This window comes from Microcebus murinus, chromosome 5 (genome assembly GCF_040939455.1).
Source record: "Microcebus murinus isolate Inina chromosome 5, M.murinus_Inina_mat1.0, whole genome shotgun sequence".
NCBI classification, from domain to species: Eukaryota; Metazoa; Chordata; class Mammalia; order Primates; family Cheirogaleidae; genus Microcebus; species Microcebus murinus.
The window spans coordinates 109,877,913-109,900,657 of record NC_134108.1 but is presented as its reverse complement, the minus strand read 5'-3'; the positions used below and the strand labels follow the sequence as shown (position 1 = coordinate 109,900,657).

Here is a 22,745-nt window from a genome sequence, read left to right as displayed (position 1 = left end):
TTCACGTTGCACTCAGTGTTTGCGGGGCTGCGTGTGCCAGGCCTGGGGACACGGGGACCGCCCTGCCCTCCGTGTGTAGCCCAGAGGGCTCAGGCCTGGGAACACGGGGACCGCCCTGCCCTCCGTGTGTAGCCCAGAGGGCTCAGGCCTGGGGACACGGGGACCGCCCTGTCCTCCGTGTGCAGCCCAGAGGGCTCAGGCCTGGGGATACGGGGACCCGCCCTGTCCTCCGTGTGCAGCCCAGAGGGCTCAGGCCTGGGGACACGGGGACCGCCCTGCCCTCCGTGTGCAGCCCAGAGGGCTCAGGCCTGGGGACACGGGGACCCGCCCTGCCCTCCTTCGTGTGCAGCCCAGAGGGCTCAGGCCTGGGGACACGGGGACCCACCCTGCCCTCCTTGTGTGCAGCCCAGAGGGCTCAGGCCTGGGGACACAGGGACCCGCCCTGCCCTCCTTCGTGTGTAGCCCAGAGGGCTCAGGCCTGGGGACACGGGGACCCGCCCTGCCCTCCTTCGTGTGCAGCCCAGAGGGCTCAGGCCTGGGGACACGGGGACCCGCCCTGCCCTCCTTCGTGTGCAGCCCAGAGGGCTCAGGCCTGGGGACACGGGGACCCACCCTGCCCTCCTTGTGTGCAGCCCAGAGGGCTCAGGCCTGGGGACACGGGGACCCGCCCTGCCCTCCTTCGTGTGTAGCCCAGAGGGCTCAGGGGCATGAAGAGCCTTCACTGCAGCCAGATAGCGGAGAGCTGGTGGCCTCGGGAAGGTTTCCTGGAGGGTGTGGGCAGGGGGCAGAGCCAGGGGGATGATAAGGCCAGACATTTGGGCCTCCTGCTGACCTTGTCCATGCCCCTCCAGCCAGCCCCCTGGGGATGCCACACGGAGCCACTGCATTTGTGGGCACGTGCAGCGGGGACAAGATGGACTGCGCCTCGGGGGTCTCAGTGCCCGAGGCCCTGGAAGGTGAGAGCAGTGCGTCTGCGGAGTCCGGGTGGGGGGGGGGCCACGTCTGAGCACACTGTCTGCTTGCAGAGGATGGGGAGCTGGACAGCACGGAGCGGGCCTGTGACACTCTGCTGATGTGCATCGTCACTGTCATGAACCACGGGCTGCGCAACGGTGGCGGTGTGGGTGACATTCTCCGCAAGCCCTCCAAAGATGTGAGCACCCCCATCCACAGGCCCACGCGTGTCCACGGCAGCAGGCGTGCAGAGGCCTGTCCTCGGCCCCCAGACATTCCGTGCCGGGCCGTCTCGTCCGCACCACCCTCCCTGCGCTCCACTCCCAGCCGAGCGCGTCGCTGTTGCTGAGCTGGCCCCTGCCCCCAGCTCACTCTGGGTGCCGTGAGGAAAGACCTTGGCGGCCAAACCTCCCCCAGGGCTAGGGAAGGTGTGAGTCAGGCGGCGAGGGCTCTGCGGGGCCACAGGCTGGCATGGCGCACGGCAGGGGTGCGGGGGCGAGTCCGCCTTACGAGGAGGCCTCGTGATTTGGCCTGGGCGGCCGGCATTCCCTGGAGGGCAGTCCTCCCTAGTTGCTTGGGAGTGAGCAGCCGCCTCCCTGGCCAGACAGGGTTTCTAGAATGTGTGGGGCCAGGCGTCCGAGGGTGGGGCAGAGATTCAGAGCTGGCTCTTCCCCTCGTCAGGGGCGGAGACAGGTGAGACTTGTAGCTCCACCTCCCCACGCAAACTCCTTCGACGGGGCTTCCTCCCGCGTCTGCCCTGTCCCGCCCAGAGCCGGGCTGGGTCCGCTCTGCCATCTTCGTGGCCCCTGGGGCCTAAGGCCCTCCCTTCCTTCTGCGGGGGTCTGGGCCCCTTTGTCACAGCCCTGACCCTGCCTGAGTCTGTCCTGCCAGTGCTTGGGGACATGGCGTCCAGCCTCCCTGTCTCACCCCTGCAGGAGTCTCTCTTCCCGGCCCGAGTGGTCTACGACCTCCTGTTCTTCTTCATCGTCATCATCATTGTGCTGAACCTCATCTTCGGGGTGATCATCGACACCTTTGCTGACCTGCGCAGCGAGAAGCAGAAGAAGGAGGAGGTCCTCAAGACGACGTGCTTCATCTGCGGTGAGCCCCATTCCTGCACGGCGGCTGCGCACTGGGGCGCCTGCGGGGCTGGTGCTCATCCCAGAACCGAGAACGTGACCCTGCCTGAACTTGGCGCAGTGGAACAGGGTGGGACATCCTCCCAGTTTACAGCTGAGAAAGCCGAACCCAGGCAGTGGCCTCGAGCTTCCCGACTGGGTCCAGTGCTTTCCCACCCCTGCTATGCAGCCCTGGTCCCCTCACCAGCCACCTCGGATTCTAAGGGGCAGGTGTCTCCTGCAGGACCTCCCTTCTCCAGCCTTCCCCTGGGTTCGAGGGGTCTGGAGGGGGGTTGGCAATTCTGGCGTTTGCTTCCAGAGACCCGGGCTGCCACTGCAGGAGTCTGCAGCATGGCGGGCAGGATCTCCAGGCGCGGTGGCTCATACTTTACATAGAAGTGACCCAGATATCCCAGAGCGTGTCGGAAGCATTCGTCACGAGAACCGATGCCCGCACTGCATCGAGGCTGCACCCCTCCAGCAGGTGGCCCTGGGAGGCTGACGGTTTCATCCCTGCCCTCTGCACCCTCAGGTCTGGAGAGGGACAAGTTTGACAACAAGACAGTGTCATTTGAGGAGCACATCAAGTTGGAGCACAACATGTGGAACTACCTATACTTCATCGTGCTGGTCCGCGTGAAAAACAAGACGGACTACACGGGCCCCGAGAGCTACGTGGCCCAGATGATCAAGGTGTGAGCAGCAGCTGCGTGGGCCTCCGGGCCCAAACCGGGTGTTCTAGAGTCCAGGTTGCTGCGCACCAGGGGCCCTCGTGGCCTCGGTTTCTGAGTCCCCAGGGCCCTGGAGAAGAGTGGCCACAGCTGCCCTGGGACAGCTGCAGACACTTGTTGAAAGGTCAGCAGGGAACAGGGGAGCAGCTGGAGGCAGCCTCGGCGCGTGGGAGCCCCGCCAGCTGTCCACGCTGCGGAGGGGTCCTTGCGCTTTGGGTGTCAGGAAAAAGCCCGTGACAAGGCCGTCATCCCTGAAGGACAAGCATGGTGTCTTTGGGCCCGTGGGCACAGTGACAATGAGATGTGGGCAGGGGAGGCCCTGCCCGTGGCCCAGGATCTGTGTGTCACTCCAAGGGAGCTCTGTCTAGCTTGGCAAGGAGCGGAGCTTCCCAAAGTCGGGATGGTCCCGGGCCAAGAGGGAGCCTGGAAAATCTTAAAATGATCAGACTTAGAGGAATCAAATGCAATCTGTCCAATATCTGTAGCAATGAAGGGAGTGTGGGCAGTGGATTGTAAAGGGAGTTCTATTTGTCTTCTGAGTTTGTATGTTGAACTGATCTTTGAGTATAGGTTTATCTGTTGGGTGCCCTCTCCCTCCCCACCCCTTCTCTGTCCTGAGAGACGTGGCCGCCCTCATCCTCAGCAGAGCCTCCCGCTCTCTCAATTTGCCGTCTGTCTCACTTGCATCTTCCCTGGCGCGGGGTGTTTGTTGGGCGGGAGGAAGGAAGGAAGGAAGGAGATTCAGAGTCTGGGTGCAGAGGCCTTGCCCCCACCTCTCCTGGGGCGCTGAGAGTAAACAGATGGTGCTGACACCACTGAAGGATCAAACTCAGCCGCAAGGCCATCTAACGGAAGTCGGCCCGTCACAGTGGCAGCCAGTTCACTGCCAGCTCACTCTGGCCCTGGGGAGGGCCCAGGTCAATTCAGATTTTCCCATGACACATCCCTGGCGAGCAATTTTGTCAAGGGTGTGGCAGAAGCCTCCCCACACATTACTGTTTTTCTAGAGGCCTTCCTAGGCCTGGCCCAAGCCTGCTCACCCCACTGGTGATGTTTTTCAGAACAAGAACCTAGACTGGTTCCCCCGGATGCGGGCCATGTCCCTCGTGAGCAACGAGGGCGAGGGGGAGCAGAATGAGATCCGCATTCTCCAGGACAAGCTCAACTCTACCATGAAGCTGGTGTCCCACCTCACTGCCCAGCTCAACGAGCTCAAGGAGCAGGTGTGCACCCCTCCCTATCCTTCCCACCGGGGCTCCCTGAGGGGCAGCCTCAGCTTGCCATGTGGGTGAGGAGGTGCAGGGTGCTCCCCCACCCGGCCTCCCTCTGGGCCTCCGTTCTGGCCTGGGGTGGGAAGGCAGGTTCCAGACACTCTTCCCTCTGTGGCGAGCCAGACGGTTAGTCATCCCTGTGATGTGCCCTGAAAGAACAGGCCAAGTGGGACCTCGGTGAGGGGCACGGGGCCCTTTCTGTCTCCTGTCCCGTCCTGCAGCCGCAGGGGTCCCTGCGAGGGGCTCACTGGAGAGGGAGAGTTTAAGGTGCCCTCTGCTTCTCATGCTCCCTTCTCGTCCGGAGCACCCTGTTCTGCGTCTGGCAGCGACTGCTCGGGAATTAGGCAGCACCTGTTAGGTGGGGCGGCTTCCCAGCTGCACCAAATCAGGGGTGTGTGGCACCCTTGCAGCACCCGAGGCCCCTGGCCTGCTGCCAGGGCCGACAGCAGCTGGGTCCACGGGGGGGGGGGGTAGGCACCCTTCCACAGCACCCACAGAAAGAAGGGCACCCAGACCGGACCTCTCGGTGTCTGTTCAACCCTAGATGACGGAGCAGCGGAAACGCAGGCAGCGCCTCGGCTTCGTGGATGTCCAGAACTGCATGAGCCGCTGAGGACAGCCGCGGACCACGGGGTGCTCCCCACTGGAGACTGACTGGGAACAACACTGCGCCTTCTCTCGGGGTGGGTGGCCTGGCCAGTCCGCCGGACACCCCTGCACCAACCCAGCCTCTGGCCAGCATGGAGGGGGAGCCTCAGGGCTGATGGTCATGCCTAGGGACCTTGCAGAAAGACTCAAGAAAGTTCACTGGGACTCATTTTACCTTAATGCCTTAGAGGAGGAAAAGTCCTGGAGACCTTTGTCCCTTAAAGCAGTAACTGACATCCCTGTGTAGCCCCCTTGTGGGTAGTCAGGAGTGGGCTCATCTCTTTATCTCCAAGCACTACATCTGGCTGCTGCCTGCCGCTGGGGGAGGCGGCAGTGATTTTAGGGCTTTGTTATTTAACTTATTCCATGGGTGCTGTGCTCAGCCCTGCCCACGGCTGCACGGCTCCCTCTGTGCCTCAGACCTGCTGTAGACAGCATGGAGACCTCACCGTCCATGTGGCACTGCTTCAGGTGGCCTGATGACTCAAGCAGGGACAGCCTTGCTCCTGGGACCTGCCTCTTCCCAGGCTTCCTGGGGAAGGGCTGCATGCCCATGTGACAGGGCTGAGCTGTGCTAGAGTGGCTGTTTTTTGACTGCTTGTTTTTTCTCCTTTTGGTGAAGTGTTTTACAGATTCTTTGGCCTGAAAACTAATATGTTAATTGCCATAAATAAATTAATAAAAATCTAGTCCATTAAAAAGGGATGTGGTTCCTGTACTTCCCCAGAGGCTGTGGGGATTAATGAAGGGGGCACATTGGCCGAGGACAGCAACATGAGCCCTTCCCCACTGGTCTGGCCTCTCCAGAGATGTTCTGAGTACCATCCTGTCTCACAGCCATGCTTAACCAGGGGCTCTGGGCAGAGCTGTATTTCAGTATGGTGGGTTTCCACTGTAATCCTATTGTATTTACTTTATGAATTTCAGAACATGCTGAGGGACCTAGGTACAAACAAGGTTAAGAATCCATTTTCAGCAGCACAATTCATAATTGCAAGGCTGTGGAAACAGCCCAAGTGCCCATCAATCCAAGAATGGATTAATAAAATGTGGTATATGTATACCATGGAGTACTATTCAGCTCTAAGAAACAACAGTGATATAGCACATCTTATATTTTCCTGGTTAGAGCTGGAACCCATACTACTAAGTGAAGTTTCCCAAGAATGGAAAAACAAGCACCACATATACTCACCAGCAAACTGGTATTAACTGAGCAGCACCTAAGTGGACACATAGGTACTACAGTAATAGGGTATTGGGCAGGGGGGAGGGGGGCGGGTATATGCATACATACATAATGAGTGAGATGTGCACCATCTGGGGGATGGTCACGCTGGAAACTCAGACTTGGGGGGGGGAAATGGGCATTTATTGAAACTTTAAAATTTGTACCCCCATAATATGCCAAAATAAAAAAAAATATATATATATATATATAAAAAACAAAAAACCCATTTCCACTTTGTACAAGTAGGTGCTGTGGGCCCAGACTTATCCCGTCTCCCAGTAGTATTGTTAAAAGAAGGATGATCAAGGAAAGAAAGTGAACATCTACCAGTAAGGACAAGGTTCAATGGAATAACAAGGTGACCTGCGTGTGTCCCTAGCCAGCAAGGCCTCTGTCCTGTTTCCTTCCACAGAACCTGCCCACAGTGCAACCTGAGGCCCTCCCTGACCGAGGCCTGTCTAGAGCTTCGCTGTCCCTTAAGCCAACTTAGCACACAGGTTATTTGCAAGGTCACGGGCAGAGGCCTGAGCTCTGTCCTTTGAGTCAGTGAGGACCAGTGCCAAGCAGGTTTTTTGCAGCTCTCAGCTTGTCACCTCCCTGCTGCTTTCTGTTTGGAACAGGATGCCCTTTTAGATATTTACTGCTATTTCTGGCATCTTCCCAAGAGCTCCTACAACAAAAGGGAGCCTGAGAATCTTGCCAGGAGCCAGCCATACTCATGCAGAGGTGGGGGCTCCCGTGGCCACAGGAAGCACCTTGTGCAGAGGTCCTGTTGCCCTCCCTTGTTGGGCCCAGAGGGAAACCCGCGCTTCCTCTCCCCAGACTTCCTGACCGACGGGCACGGCAGACATCTCAAACAGCAGCTCTTCTCGGGCTGAGACTTTCTTTAGAGCAACAGGGCTTCCTTTTTGTGGAGGCTAGATGAGATTCCCAAACTATGAAGTCAGGCAGAAATTGGGGCAGTTTTATTGACAATGGCAACATACGAGATGAGACTCCACGCTTAGGTACGTGGGCGAGATAAGGACCGAGCCCAGGCCTTGTGCTTCTCCTCAGGATCCTTGGGGGCAAACTTCTCCTGCAGTTTCTTCCACATGCCTTTATTCATTTCCTTAAACTCATCCAAGGTGTCTGTAAAAGGGGAACCAAAACGAGAGAGAGACAAACTAAGGTCTAAAACTTGACAGTTCGTTGGAGTGCAGTGGTGTTTACAACTAATTGATCACAACCTGTTACAGATTCCTTGTTCCTTCTCCACTTCCACTGCTTTACTTGACCAGGCTTAATAAAATAAAATAAAATAAAATAATAAAATAAAATAAAATAATAAAATAAAATAAAGTAAAATAAAATAAAACTTGATAGTGTGACTGGCCCCACAGGGCCTGACAAGCATGCCTCGCTTTTCGGTGTTCCTAAAAAAGGGAAGTGCAGACCCAGCTTCTGAAGGGCAGATCTAATGGGGACAGCAATGATCACTCACGGTGACTGAGCACTGTGTGCCAGGCCCTGTGCCCAGCACACCACACCCTCACAGCAGTCTCCTGCCCTCGCTGGCCCTTGGCCTCTAACGGGGCTGTGCCGCCTGCTGCCCGGCTCCACGTGAGGGCACAGAAATGGCCCTGCAGTGTCCACGATGCAACCCACAGGCCCAGATGCTTCACTGAAAAACTGGGCCTGCCCCACACAGACCTCCCTAACTCCATTTTCAAATGTGGACACTGAAGCAGAGGGAGGCTAAGTAACTTGCTTAGGCTGCACAGCTATGAAGCGGTGGAGCTGGGATTTGAACCGTGGCAGTATGGGCCATGAAAAGGTAGACACCAGCAAGAGGGGTACTAGTCGGTAGGACCCTTAAGAACATGCGCCACTACGTGCAGACTTCCTCAGCCTTTGCACTATCGACGTATTGAGCCAGATCATTTTTTGTTGTGGGCTGACTGGTGCATCGTTGTAGTATGTTTAGCAGCACCCTGTCCTTTACACACTTAGATGCCAGGAGCATCTCTGGTCCCTCCCACCAGCTGTGACAACTAAAAATGTCTCCAGACATTGACACATGTCCCCTGGGGGGCCAAATCGCCCCAGTAGAGAGCCATTGGTCTAAAGTCTTCCAGGGCTGAAGTTTCATGATATCTAATCTTACTTGTATTTTAAATTTAGATATTCTCATAATATTATTTAGCTTTCACAGACTGAATTTTCATGTTAACAAAACTTCTGGAGAAAAAGAATAGCTTTTCTGAACAAAAAAGATAACTTACATTATTATTAACAATTGTTAGTGGGCTCTTGCCGAAATTAGGACACGTACTGTATTTCACCCCAAGCCCAGGATCCTGACCCAGGACGTTTCCCAAAGTTCAGGTTGCCACCTGGAGCAAAAGTGTGACACTGAGGTATCCCTGTCCACCCATAAGCCATGAGGCCTCCTTTAGCGCCTCCCATGACTCCAACCCCAGGTGGACACACACAGACCCAAACCATGGCTGAGATTCAGACCTGTCAGGCCCTCACAGCCTCTCACTGCAAGGTGCTGCAGGCCTTTTCTTGCCCCGTCAGAGCAAATATTTGGTAAGCTTACTCCACAGCGTTATAACAAAAATACGAGGCTTGCTTTGCAAACAAATTATCAGCAGATTTCTTGGCACTGAACTCGAGGCCAGAGCAGGCTGCGGCACAGGCCGACGGTGGAGACCCTACAGCTCCATCCTTCATCACTGCCGGTGTCCCCACTCACCGAGGCTTCCTTGAGGGTTAACAGGGAGAGGGCAGAGGCAGGGCCCCTGGACCCGACTCCCACTCTACTCAAATGTGAACTTTGCTCACACTCTCCAGGGCCCTCACAGTGACGCTGCGCATCCATGCTGGCAATTACATGGACCAGGGCCATGGGAGTGAATTCATACATTGAAAAAGATTTGGCCGGAGGGAGGGGGCAAAAAACAAAAAAGAAAAGAAAAGATTGCCTGGTTAAAGTGAATCTGGCCAAACATCTTCACCCCAGTTTTCCAGAGAGTACTATAATAAAAATAGAGTCAGAGTCAACACACTACAGCAAGTTATGCTACCAGGTTTTAATCTGCTCAGAAGGTAAGAGTTTCCTAGAGGGCCAAATCCTTAAAACTTAGTTGTTAAGGCTGCCAGAAGAAAAGGAAGGAGAAATTTCTACCATACCAGAAGGCAAATGTTTCAGGGCTGTGCCCTGTTAGAAAAGGTCAGCCTATTTTTGTATACAATACCCTTGTCAATAAAAACAGCAGTTTCCAGCACCTGCCCACCTCAGCCCTGGCTCCCCTGCCCCTCGGGTACAATGGAGACAGGGAGGTGCGGAGGGGATGGGCTGGCAGGGCGTTTCCTTTCTTGTTAACCAGGCTTTATCAATGACTCTAGAACACACCTTGTTAAACGCACATCTACCACAGACCACGTCCCCTGGGTCACGTAACTCTTAGGTGGATATCCCCATACACGTTTATTGAATGGCTTTTTGTTTTAATTAAAACCCTCATTGTTTATAAAGCCCTCTTAGGACCATGAAAATAAAATTATTTTCCTTCCATCCTGATTTCAACTACTTCCATTTGGCAAATATGTATTCCCCTTATTCCCTGCTGTCCAGCCTTGAATTTAAAAGCACTAAAGATAGATTTTATTTTTAAAATAATGCCTTTGACCTTCTCCACATTCTATGGCCAAAAGGCATGAGCCCTGCAGCTTCAGAATTTCCTCTGGGCTATTCCATAAGACTTTCCATCAAGCAAAGCTGTCTACTAGACAATTTCCCTTGGCTGCTCAAACAAAAAGAATCATTTGCAAACCAACCAGAAGAGGCAGCAGTGCTTTCAATACCTGTGGACAGGATCAGCTTGTACTCTTCCACGGACAGGCCACTGAAGGTGGTGTCTCTGGGGCGAGGGTACTGGTCACAGTGGCAGAGAGGAAGAGGGAGGGAAGGGACAGAAGATTAGTTCTGCTGCCTTGCTCTCTGACCACAGCTCACCGGGGCCCTGGGCATGGAGAGGCCAGGAGGCCTGGCCAGGAGAAGAGCAGCACCACCTTGAGGTCAAGACTTGGCATCACAAGAACTGGTACCGCCTGCAGGAGCTGGGTCCAACTTCACTGCACACAGGAACCCTCTCTGGAAAACGCAGGCCCTCATTTCAGAAGGTCTGGGTGAGGCCAGTGAGCCTGCACTTCTAACCGGCTCCCAGCAGTCGGACCACATTTTCAGTAGGGAGGATTTAGAAGAAATCCCTCTGTGGGCTTTTCCACCTGGCCATTTGAATTTGTGGAGTTACTGAACGTATTTTTCAAGTCTGGGAAAAACCACACTACGTGGAACTTGACAGTAATGTCAGGCCCCAGGTTTGGAAAAGGACAGAAATTTCTCAATCATCCATCTTTACCACCAGACCGTGGGGATGTATCGGTTCCAACAAAGTGGATGAGAAAATACGTAGAAGAGCCAAAGGTTGTCAAAATAATCCCAGCCAACTAATACATATATAAAAATTAGCCGGGCATGGTGGTGCATGCTTGTAGTCCCAGCTACTCGGGAGGCTGAGGCAGCAGGATCGCTTGAGCCCAGGAGTTTGAGGTTGCTGTGAGCTAGGCTGACGCCACAGCACTCACTCTAGCCTGGGCAACAAAGTGAGACTCTGTCGCAAAAAAAAAAAAATAAATCCCAGCAGCATACACTGGCTTATCAAATATATGGCTTTTATTCATAATTCTAAATAGCTTTTATTTGGACTCAAAAGCCTCTACCAGGCACTTTTGTTGACTTGGTTGAAATCACTGGTTCCATTTGAAAGTAGCATACCCACTACTCTTTACAAACAATGTATTAATATATTCAGATTTTCACTCATTCTTATTGGCCGTCCTGGCAGAGGGCTGGGAATATAAAAGACTGGCCCACTCACCTTGTGTTTGTAGTAGTTTGAATGGAGTCTCGCTAAGCTCTCATACATCTGATCACAGGCTTCAGGCTCTGTAACCTGAAAAACAAAGAACCCCCAAGAGGTGAGCATACTCCTCCCATATGTGTCTGTGCCTTGAGGAAGGACACACTTAATTAGGCATTCACATGAAGCAGGCCTGCAGCTAGCACTGGCTTCTCCCCTCTGTGGGAAGCACACCTGGCCTACAGCGTCGCGGTCAGAAACCGCCTTTTTGGAAGAATGGCTCCACCTCATCAATTTCACCGATCTGCAGAAAAATCCGATCAACCATGTAGCAAACAAACATTTGCTGAGCATCTATAACTTGACCCGCGACGCCAGCTGTCGCGAGAGATGCCACAATAGAAATGCAGGATTGGCGGGGCGTGCCTAACACAGGGGCACTGGGCAGCGTGGGCTGTGAGGGTGCAGAGGCGGCGTCCCACATGCTCAAGTGGTTAGCGTGTGACAAAAGTGAGACTATGCAGGGCTGCGAAGGATGCACGGGAGTGGGGAGCAGAAGGGAGAAGGGCGGGGCCTTCCTGGTGGAGGGGATGGCTGAGCAAAGCAGAGGAGGCAAGAATGCCATGGGATTCTTTCTGCCAGACCAGTGTGGCTGAGGGACTGAACATAAAGGTAAACAGGCCTGGGTGGGAGAAAAAGAACAAGCTTTTTGACTTAAACCTTCAATATGATATGTACTAAAGATTCTTCTATGAAAGGCAAAAAAAAATTATCTGGGTTTTTGTCTGTGTTAAGTGGAGAGCTGCTCAAATTCTATTATCTAAGGAAAGAAATACAAAGAAGCCAGTGTTTAAGATGAGAGAGGTTAATTGAAGAGAACCAGAGGACCTAGATGGGGACCCCAGTTAGGTCCTGCTAGAAAGGAGAAGGCCCAGAGCACTGAGGCCCTGCGAGAGAAGGGAAAATAAATCAATCCTCTGGGTGATCTGGGCAGAGAGAGGCGCCCCTGTTGGGGATTCCTGAGAAGACAGGCAACGTACAGACGAGAAGCGGTTTTTTGCCCCTTTCACACCTCTTTTTAATTACCTCCCCTCTGTCCGTACTATTTTTTTATTTTTTTTTGAGACAGAGTCTCGCATTGTTGCCCAGGCTAGAGTGAGTGCCGTGGCGTCAGCCTAGCTCACAGCAACCTCAAACTCCTGGGCTCAAGCGATCCTCCTGCCTCAGCCTCCTGAGTAGCTGGGACTACAGGCATGCGCCACCACGCCCGGCTAATTTTTTCTATATATTTTTAGTTGGGCAATTAATTTCTTTCTATTTTTAGTAAAGACGGGGTCTCACTCTTGCTCAGGCTGGTTTCGAACTCCTGACCTCGAGCGATCTGCCCGCCTCGGCCTCCCAGAGTGCTAGGATTACAGGCGTGAGCCACCTCGCCCGGCCCCGTACTATTATTTATCTATAATTTTTTACACTTTTCTGCCAAGAATTCTGAAGAGCTCCGTAGAGTAAAACTTTCTATGTTTTTTCTAGAATTCAAATGTTGGATTTTTTTCTAACTTAAATCCTTTCTTGAAGGCAGAGCATAAATAAATCACTTGTAAAGCATTTTAATAAGCAGCTCCACTTCTGCCTCCATGTGTGTCAAATGAGGTCCCCATTTTATAGCAAACAATAAACAGGATCCTTCCTTAGTTCCACTTGACCCATTCCCGTGTTCAGGTTACTACTCATCAGGAGATGCCTGGGTAGCCACATCAGAAGAGAAGGGTTATAGGCTGAGAAGGTGGCCAGCTTTCATTGCGGAAGAGAAAGGCATTATCTGAGTGGACAGAATGAACAGACAAGGTGAGGCTGGGGCCTCTCTGCCAGGCAGCCCTTCTAGGGAAGGTCCAGTGAACAGAATTCTGCACACATGCTTTGGAATAATGAATTTGGAACATTATTTCTTCAGCAGGACACATACAACCAAGAACTAATACAGAAAACAAAAGAACAGAAGGTATAAGACACAGAAGGAAAAAGAGAATAACACTGGCACAAAGTTTTTTGTGCACAAGATTATTAGATTATCAAAAAATAATTGTGTTATTTCATCTTCTGCTTGCTCTCATCATACCTGTGCAGTCTTGCTCGCTGATAACTTAACAGGCATTTGCTGAGAGCCTGCAGTGCTTGGCTCAAGTGTGAGCAGGGGACAATCAGGTGGATCAGTGTCTCCAAGGCTGCAGGGTGCAGTGGACTCAAACTGCCTGGGTTGAATCCTGGCACCATCACTAACCAGCTGTGGTATGTCGGGCAAACCACTCAATCTTCAACCATGAACATTTTTAAAAAATTGCCACATTTTCTTTATCATTCTCTGTATCTGTATGTACATATTTTCCTTCTGATCCATTTGAGTAAGTAGGAGCATGACACCCCTTCACTCCGTAATATTCCTAAGAAGGAAGATATTCCCTTATATAGCCACAGTTCAGTGATCAAATTCAGGCCACCTTAATATTGACACAACACTTTTATCCAATCTAGTGTCTGCACTCCAATTCTGTCAATTGTCTCAGTAATCATCTGTAGGAAGGAAGGATCTCCTACTGCATTCAACTGTCATGTATCTTTAGTTTCCTTTAATCTGGGACACTTCCTCGGTATTTGTCTTTCACGCATTGATGATTTTTGAAGCATGCTTGCCAACTTAACCTTTCTTTTAAGAGAAAAGATGGCCGGGCGCGGTGGCTCACGCCTGTAATCCTAGCACTTTGGGAGGCCGAGGCGGGCAGATTGCTCGAGGTCAGGAGTTCGAAACCAGCCTGAGCAAGAGCGAGACCCCGTCTCTACTATAAATAGAAAAGAAATTAATTGGCCAACTTATACAGAAAAAATTAGCCGGGCAGGGTGGCACATGCCTATAGTCCCAGCTACTCGGGAGGCTGAGGATTGCTTGAGCCCAGGAGTTTGAGGTTGCTGTGAGCTAGGCTAACGCCACGGCACTCACTCTAGCCTGGGCAACAGAGCGAGACTCTGTCTCAAAAAAAAAAAAAAAAAAAAAAAAAAAAAAAGAGAAAAGATAATAATAGCCCCCACTTCCAAGGGTGCTATGAGGATAAATGAGGTAATGCCTGGGCTGCTCTGAATTCTGATAAATACGAACGATTAGTTTTGTTATGGTTATTAGTACTAAATAGTTACAGTACACACAGGCCCCTAAAGAGGAAAGGACAAAGCAGTTCAAGACAACCCTGGAATGAAGCGGTGTGCACGGGGTGTGTGGGCCCATGGAGCAGTCACCAACACTGCCCAGGACTGCTGGGACCCAGGCAGTAAGTCCTGGAGAATGACCCACAGAGGACGAGCGCACATACCAAGAAGGAAGTGGGGGTGTTCCAAGCACAGGACCAGCTGACACCAACGCCCAGGGCATGACAGTGGGTCAGCCGGCATGGCTGGTGTGCACTGCCAGAGTGTGGCGCTAGAGACGGAAGTGCAGATGCACAGGAGGTATCAAGGCTTCACTCCAGACCGGATCCTAAAGGCTCTTAGCAGTCACTGAGCACGCCATGGTCCACAGCCAGGTCACTAAGTGAGCAGCTGTCTGCCACGCCCAGTCTTCACCTGATGGCCGCTCATCTGGACCTTCCCCTCCTACTACCATCCCGACCACCTTCTCCACCAAGCTCCTCGGAAAGTTCACGCACAGACTTGCCTTCCTCCCAGAGCCCCTCTCCTGGCCTCCCACCATTGCTTCCTGACCAAACCCACATTTCAATGAGACCCTCGCCCAAAGAAACCGAGCCAACCGAAATTCCCCTCCTGCTCCACCACTTCTCCAATACAAGAAGTCACCAGAGGGCTGCTCGGTGACCTCATACACACCCTCAAGGGAGGTGTCATCCCCTCGTCCCCTCATCTTTTCACATCTCTGACAGGCAGCAGGGCAGCCAGGAAGGACAGGACAGGGGCCACTCTTGCAGAGCCTTGCTCCTGTGACAGCAAACTGTACAAGGTCTGAGTGCAAAAAACAAAGTGACCCTCAGAGCTCCCTTACCTCTTTACTTCCTTCAGTGTTACCTAATTTACATAATCCTGGGAGTTCAATCAAAATCTGATAAGGAACTAAACACAAGACAGACTTGCCATCCAATTTCCTGTTTGAGGTTGGAAAGTGTCAAAATCAGGCTGTGAAAGTAGCTCAGTGGAGGTGACCCAAGTTTGAGATGTGCCAATTTCTAGCCAAGTTCTCACTGCCTAAGGAGAGATGAGCCTGGGCCAATTTGGGCTCCTAGTCACACCCAATCCAAGCTCAGCCATTAAAAAATAGTCTTGCTTACTACTTAAAAGGATATCAATGGAGATACCTGTCTAATTCCAGAAGCCTCTTGCTCACCACACACCTACATCTCATACTTTATTCAGATTTTAGCACATGCATTCCTTAATTTTGAAATATATAGTTTTTCTCATGAAATGGATTGTGCATTTTTGGAAATATGCTTAATACAAGCTTTAAATTACCTGATTTTGCATTCACACCTAATGAGATGACGGACATTTTAGGACTAATAGCAGCGCTGGGTTTGAAAAGACAGCAGTAGGGACATTATGAAAAATTCAGCACTGCTCCCTAAATGTGAATAAAATAGATGTTCAACTGACAAAGTGTCCTTTATAGCTCTATTTTTTGCTCCTTTTGCATTTCCCCTGCTCAGTCGTCAGTAAATTTCTCTTTACCATATTAAACTTTTATACATACAAATCTACATCAGTGCCGCAGGCACTGATTTCGATTTTCAAAATTGAATTTTGGGTGGTGACAGCAATTGGTACAGCGGTCCCTATTCTAGTCACACAAAAGGACACATAAGCACTTTTGGAAAAGGGTGTCGAAAATTGCTTTGCTAATTAAGGTAGAACTGGATTCAGTCCAGGAGGATCTATGAAAAAAAAGGTTTTCATGACTTGGTAATGAACTTCTGAAATGAGTTCATTCCATTATGGGAGCCTACTCCCTTCAATTCAATTGAAAATCCAGTTCTTGAGCACCTACTGCGCAGAAAGTGCTCTGCTGGGGGACTGCGGGGTATAAGGAAGACCCTGCCTGGCACTGGAGAAGCTGGCGGTGGGGCTGAGGAGACAAGATCCACTTGCATTAAAGCTCACCCGTGCCGTACCCCGGGCAGTGTAGCCGAGGGCCAGAGCTGTGCAGCACCTGCAGATCTGAGGTGGGAGCTGGGCCCAGGCTGGGCTGACAGGCAGGTGTGGCGGGGAAGGGTTGAGTTTCACTGCAGTGACAGTGCACAGGGCGAGTGAAGCCAGAGTCCCCAGCTCTGAGGAGCGTCAACCTAGGCAGGAGTGTAATGGGGATCAGAGGAGGGGCAGGGAGGACAGGCATGAAAAGGCACAGGACAAGGATGCGTCAGGCAGGGAGGGCTTCAAGGGCCTGGGAAGCCACCAAATTCTTGGCAAACTCTGTACTGGGGTTTGGGTGGGCAGGGGGCAGTGGTCCCCAGCGCACTAGTCTCAGAGGTTCTGAACCACTTCTTTTTTTTGAGACAGAGTCTCACTTTGCCCAGACTAGAGTGAGTGCCATGGCATCAGCCTAGATCACAGAAACCTCAAACTCCTGGGCTCAAGCGATCCTCCTGCCTCAGCCTCCTGAGTAGCTGGGACTACAGGCATGCGCCACCACGCCTGGCTAATTTTTTCTATATATATTAGTTGGCCAATTAATTTCTTTATATTTATAGTAGAGACAGGGTCTCGCTCTTGTTCAGGCTGCTTTCGAACTCCTGACCTCGAGCAATCTGCCCGCCTCAGCCTCCCAGAGTGCTAGGATTACAGGCGTGAGCCACCGTGCCCGGCCTGGAACCACTTCTTTATGGTCAGTTTGGGAGGCAGTGAGAAGACATCCTTGCTGAGGCTGGGGCTCGTGCTGGGGGTGGTAAGAAGCAAGGTTGGAACCATAAGCTGGGACCAAGGACCAGAGGGCACTGAAAGTCTCACAAAGTTGCCTACAACTTATCCAGGAGGCAATGGGCAGGCCTCAAAGATCTTTGAATAAAGTCGTGTCCCACTGGAAGTGGCTATCCTTTTAGGAGGAGCCCCTGGACCTTTACACATGCCCAGACAAATGCCACCCCTTGGTCTGGATATTACCTTAACTCACACGAGCTCCATTCAGAATTGGGAGAGAAAAAAATATGGAGATGTTCAGACTCCCCCTTAGATCTGGTTCTCCTCACAACTCCTATTTTGCAGTGGGCTCAATATTATAACTAAGTACAGCATAATCTGTTCTTAACCTACTGCTTACAATTGTGACTTCAAGGGGGCCAGGTATAGGGGTGAGTGACGCTGAGATGGCTTCACCATGGCCAGCATGTTCCAGGCGGTTGGGAAGCTGGCTCCCTGCCACGCTGAGGAATGCCAAAGACCACATCTCAACTGGGTGACCGACAAAACAGAATTATATAAAACCTTTGAATTGTCCTTTGAGGTGGAAAAATCATTTACATTACCAGAAACCCAAGACAACATTTAACTTCTTTCAAAGTGGGCCAGTATTATTTAAACCTGGCTATAAGACAATTATAAGAGCTTGCTGGTGGGTGAGCCCCTTCCTGGTAGCAGCATTTCCAGGCGGGCCCTCAGGGCTGCACCCTGGGCTAGATAAGCGGGTGCTGGTGTGCAGTCAGGGATCTTTTAGGAAGCTGCTTGTGCACCTAATGAACGCCTTAGAAAGATTTGCTCCTTTCTCTGTTGTTAAGTCAACAATTAGAGTTGTTTTGCCACCTTCCCTCATGTTGTGATTCTTTTATTAAGCTCTCCGAGCTCCAGGAAACATGTGTTTGTAAAGAAACTGTATTCAAAGGGGGCAAAACCCATCAACATTAACTTTAAAAAACTGCACAATAGGACGTAGGGTGTAAGAGGTGTTACATGTGTTCCTGCTTCCCACCATCACCTCCCCTCTGGGTGGGTTTAGGGTGGACCACGAGACTCCCCAAAGGGCAATCTGAAGTGGAATAAACAGAGGCAGTGGTGCTTGTACTCTGGTTTTGAGTGTGAATTACTAATTTGCCTTCTAGTGAGCCTGGCTGTTCTGCACTGGGCCTCGCTGAGGAATGCCTTTCTTTCCACAGGCACTGGGCAAGAAAAGGCAAAGAAAAGCAGGTGGGCAAACACAGGGAGGTGTTTAATTCATTGCCCAAACTCTCCATGGCCCAAAAAGGTTTGAGTGGGGAACAAGGTGAAAGGAGTGGCTTGATGTTTACAGAATAAGACTGTCCTAACAAGACATACCTTGGGAGGAACAGCAGCTGAGGATAGGCCAGGCACTGAGGAGACAATGTCACACTAGGGTCAGGCAGGCTGCATCTCTTTACATGCCTTGTCTCTAACCACCAGAGGACCCCCCAGTACATTGTTTCTTGGTCTGTAAAATGGTAATAGTAATGGCTACCACTCAGCTACACTAAGGATTAAATGAGATCACGCATGAGGAGGTATGCTGTGCACCTTTCAGGGTTATCATTAGGACACAAGAGGCCAAGAAGCCGGAGGCCTGCCTGCCTCTCTCCTCTAAAGGAATAAAAAGAATGCCTGAGCAGAGCTACCTTCCCCTCCAGCCCTGTCTTTCTGGCAACTGGCATAACCAAGTGGGAGCTCCATACCAATCAGCCAACTGGGTCTAATCCCTACCTCTTGCTGCCAGTTGAATGAAGAGCCTACCAGAACCACCTCTCTTACTCAAGGTCATCTTTATAAATGATCTGGAGGTGTCAGTGGGAGTGACTCACAGTACTGTTTTCAATTCCAGCAAGGGGTTGCTCCCTCCAGAAAGTAGCACTAAGATTTATTAAGCTCAGGTGCATTCTCTGGTGACATTAGGATAAGGTACCACAACAGTGGTCCTGAGTAATATGCCAGCTGCCAACATGATGCACTGGTTGACTCTACCAGGAATGCATTCATCAACTGCTGTGGAACCATCAACTGAGCCATGACTTGCATTTACAGCTATGACTCAAACCTGTGTGGGCCTTTGAGCAGAAGCTATTTCCCTAGGTGATGACAAAAGAGAAACCTCCTTTTTTAGCTCCTCTTATACTAACAATACAGTAGATGAATGTCACTCTCTTGCCTCCCCAAGGATCTAGCCTCTGACTGCCCACCTGTGAGCTTCCTGGTGGTGAGGACCAGGTTACGGCCCTCTTCTGTAGTTCCTGCAGTTCTCCAAACACAGTAAGCTCACAAGTCAATTCTTACCACTCAGGAGTTATTTCCTTCTCACTCTTCACTACTTCTCTTCATCTAGTTCAGCCACATCTGCAACTATATTCAAATGAACTTCATCTCATGAGCCATAACCAATCACTTATTTATCTATTCAGTGAGACATTTACTGAGTGTTTTTTATGTGCCAAGAACTACGCTAAACACTGGGTTGGAGGGAGATAAAAATGGCATCATCTCTATTCTCAGGAAGCTCACACTAAAAATATGCAGGGAGTGGAGCCCTAGAAAGTCTACGGGGTTTACAGAGTTGGGACTAGATACAATTCTTGCTTTCGAGATCTTCATGTTTTGGGCCAGTGAAGACCACCATAAACAATGTGAGGGCCCTGGCTGTAGCATAACCTGCACTTCCCCCCCAGAAGTCCTGGGCCAGATACTTCATGCCACCACCCAATCAGCAGTCCAGTCACAACGATGCCACTGGGCATGTCCTTCTTCCATTAGGTAGGCTGGCTTGGCTGTACTGGGCTAAGCTGCAAACAAAAATCATGTTCCTGCTTTGACAGGTCTTGGCCAAGTTTCACAAAAGTCATTTCTTCAGATTGTGTGGGTATGTATCTCATTTCATCTCTTTGATATCTTGCCTGAGCCCCGGCTCAAATATACCACTGCCTACTTGACATTTCCACTTGGAAGTCAGTCCACCTGGCATCTCAAGCTTAACCTGTCTAACACCAAACTCAAGATGTTCTTCCCACACCCAACCTGTTCTTCATCTACTATTTCCCATCTCAGTAAATGGCACCATCTTATACCCAGTTCCTCAAGCCAAAAAAAAAAAAAAAAAAAAAAAAAAAAAAAAAAATCTAGGCGCTATCCTTGGTCCCTCTCTTTCTCTTTATCCTACATCTAATGTATCAGCAAGTCCTGCTGACTTGACCTGCACATGACCTGAATCCAGCCACTTCCATCTCCTATACTGCCATCCTCATCCAACCCACCACCGTCTCTGGCCTTGGCTACCATAGCATACTTCTCTCCAGCCTCCTCATTCCTATTCTTGTCCCCTTTAACCCATTCACCACATACAAGCAGAACGATCTTATTAAAAAAGTAAATTGGGACACATTAGTCCTTGATAAACATCTCCGGTGGGTTCTCACTGGCCATAGATCTAACTCCTAATTAGAGCCTTTAAGACCCTACTGTGCCTGGCTCCGGATTTCCTCTGACCTCAACTCTCAGCACACTCCACCTTACTCACCACCACCCTCTAGCCATTCTGGCTTTCTTTCTATTCTCTAACACATCAATCTGCTTCCTGCCTCAGGGCCTTGCAGTGCCTGGAGTGCCCTTCCCACCACTGAACATTATTGGGTCATCCTCCTCCCTGGGGTCTTGCCTGTGTGCCATCTCCTCAGAAAGGTCTACTATAATAATATTACCCTTCTATCATGCTACCCTATTTTATATCCACGAGGGTACTTATCTGTTTTAGGTATGTCTCCTTGTTTATTGTGTCCTGAACTAGAACATAAAACTTCATATGGACAGGACCTCATCGGTCTAATTCACTGCTGTCTCTCTGGCACCCAGCACAGTTCCTGGCACATGGTAGGTGCTCAATAAATATGTGCTCTATGAATGAATGAATCCCACAGCTCCAAACTTGCTGCATAGGCTTACAGGGGCCCAGGAAAAACGCAAAGCTTGGTGGGGGCGCTGCGGAGGTCTGTGGGGATCAGCTCGGTCTATATACAACATTGCGACGTAAGGATACCGTGTCACAGGAGCAAAAAGCCTGAGATTGTCACCACCTGCGATTGGTGTTGTGGGTCTCAACTGCTTGCACCTGAAATCACTTGGAAAGCTTTTAAAAACGCTGAGGCCAAGACCTCACCCCGAGAGATTTTGATTGAAGCAGCATCTTAATTTTTAAAAAGCTTCTTCGGTAATTCCAAGGTGCAGGCGGGTGAGAACAGTGCGCAGCAGGAAAGGACGTCGTGCTCCGTAGCTCCTGGAGGGTAAGGGGTCCCCGCGCACTCGCGGCATGGGAGAAAGGCGCGCGCATGCGCGGGCCCCGCCACTAGCCCGCTCATTGGCCCCGCCCCTGCCTCGTCCTTTCCACCCCTCGCCCCAACCGCCTCCCCGCCGGTCACCTGGGTGTTCTCTCCCTCCCGAAAGGCCTGTGCTACCCGCTGCCGCAGGTAAGAGCCCAAGTCCCGGCCCCGTTTGGTCTCGTCCACTGGCCATTCCTCACACAGCTTAAGAAAGCGCCGGTAGCGGCTGGCCGCCATTTTGGGCCCCGCTAGTTCCCGCCCCTGGGGGAGGAGTCTGCGCGGAGGGGTGGCGCTTGCGCACTAAGGCTCTAGCGTTGCAGAGGCGGGGCGGGAGGAAGGACTGGGCATGCGCGTCCTCGCGGGCGCCCCGCTGCTCTCCTGGTGGGGGCGCTGCTCTCCCGTCTCCGCGAGCCGAGCCAATTCAGCCTTAGTCCTGGAACCAGCCTAGCTCCCAGGGGACAGGCAGACGTGTAGTACCCCAGGGACAGCTTTGCTTCTCTTTTTCCATGACTGCACAAGCTCCAGACTAAAAACACTCCTCCGAGACCTCTGCTATTTTGCTTAAGCCAGTAGATTTGCCTGTAAATACAGGTTGTTATTGGATGAAGATGTGTTTGAACTTAACCACTTAGCACACTCGCGTTGTTCGCGCTGCGGTTCCTCTGCGCAGCCCTGTACCTGTCACTGCCGCCTGGTGCTCTGCCGCACACAGCCCCTTCGTAGTGCTCCCCGTTCTTGTCCCTGTCTCCCAGCCCCTGTTAGTGTACCTCTGTCCTCCCATCCCCCCAGCAAGCCAGGCACTGTTTTCTAGAAGGCACAGGTTTCCTAGCCTGGGCAATGCCACCTGGGTTGATTCAGCCTAGAAAAAGTTTTTTTTTATGGTTTTTGTAATTTATTATTTTTTTATTGTGTAATACACACTACATAAAATTTACCGCCTTAACTATTTTCAAGTGTACAGTCCAGAGGTATTAAATAATACTAAATAATGTTGTGCAGTCATCACACCGTCCATCTCCATAACTCTGATCTTGTAAAACTGAAACTCTATACCACTTAAACAGTGATTTTCCCCATTCCCTGCCTCCCCACAGTCCCTGGAAGCCACCACTCTATTTTCTGTCTCTATGACAAGGGTGGGGAACCTGCAACCTTAAGGCCACATGTGGCCTTCTACCGTGTTTCCCCGAAAATAAGACCTACCCATAAAATAAGCCCTAGCAGGATTTCTAAGCATTTGCGCAAGATAAGCCCTACCCCAAAAATAAGACCTGGTGATGGGCATGGCTATGCAGCGCATCTGCACAGCCCACTCGTTTTGTCGTGGAGTGGGAAAGAAGTGCAGCCCTTCTCATCTGCCCTATGAGAGCTCTAGTGCTAGACATGAGAGATTGGGGCCAATGGTTCTAAAGGAAATAGAGTCGCAAGAAATTCAGGATAGGCCAGGCGCGGTGGCTCATGCCTGTAATCCTAGCACTCTGGGAGGCTGAGGTGGGCAGATTGCTCGAGGTCAGGAGTTCGAAACCAGCCTGAGCAAGATCGAGACCCCATCTCTACTATAAATAGAAAGAAATTAATTGGTCTACTAAT

General features: G+C 51.3%; 2 protein-coding genes across 2 annotated transcripts in view; one reads left to right on the top strand and one right to left on the bottom strand.

The window, feature by feature from the left end:
- ITPR3 (inositol 1,4,5-trisphosphate receptor type 3) overlaps positions 1-5,423 on the top strand; it is a 65,257-nt gene extending 59,834 nt beyond the window's left edge. Inside the window, exons 53-58 of the mRNA XM_012746844.3 lie at positions 852-956; positions 1,026-1,153; positions 1,890-2,055; positions 2,605-2,765; positions 3,865-4,026; positions 4,619-5,423. Coding sequence (XP_012602298.2) covers positions 852-956; positions 1,026-1,153; positions 1,890-2,055; positions 2,605-2,765; positions 3,865-4,026; positions 4,619-4,687 — 791 coding nt within the window. The 3' untranslated portion in view covers positions 4,688-5,423. The remainder of the gene's footprint in view (positions 1-851; positions 957-1,025; positions 1,154-1,889; positions 2,056-2,604; positions 2,766-3,864; positions 4,027-4,618) is intronic.
- A 1,473-nt stretch (positions 5,424-6,896) lies between these two features.
- Positions 6,897-21,452, bottom strand: UQCC2 (ubiquinol-cytochrome c reductase complex assembly factor 2). The gene is made up of 4 exons (XM_012746845.1): positions 21,255-21,452; positions 10,882-10,956; positions 9,806-9,875; positions 6,897-7,084 (listed from the first exon to the last, which is right to left on the bottom strand). Exons 1-4 carry the CDS (start codon positions 21,390-21,392, stop codon positions 6,957-6,959), a joined length of 411 nt encoding a protein of 136 aa, XP_012602299.1. The 5' UTR covers positions 21,393-21,452; the 3' UTR covers positions 6,897-6,956.
- Between the last annotated feature and the right edge of the window lie 1,293 nt (positions 21,453-22,745).

What these genes read in the sequence shown, in the direction of transcription:
- UQCC2 (XM_012746845.1), bottom strand. Translation starts at nt 21,392, where the DNA reads ATGGCGGCCAGCCGCTACCGGCGCTTTCTTAAGCTGTGTGAGGAATGG. An exon ending in GGGAGGGAGAGAACACCCAG is followed by an intron (nt 10,957 to 21,254) that starts GTGACCGGCGGG and finishes TTTGTTTTTCAG; the next exon opens with GTTACAGAGCCTGAAGCCTG. An exon ending in CAAGCTGATCCTGTCCACAG is followed by an intron (nt 7,085 to 9,805) that starts GTATTGAAAGCA and finishes CCCCTTTTACAG; the next exon opens with ACACCTTGGATGAGTTTAAG.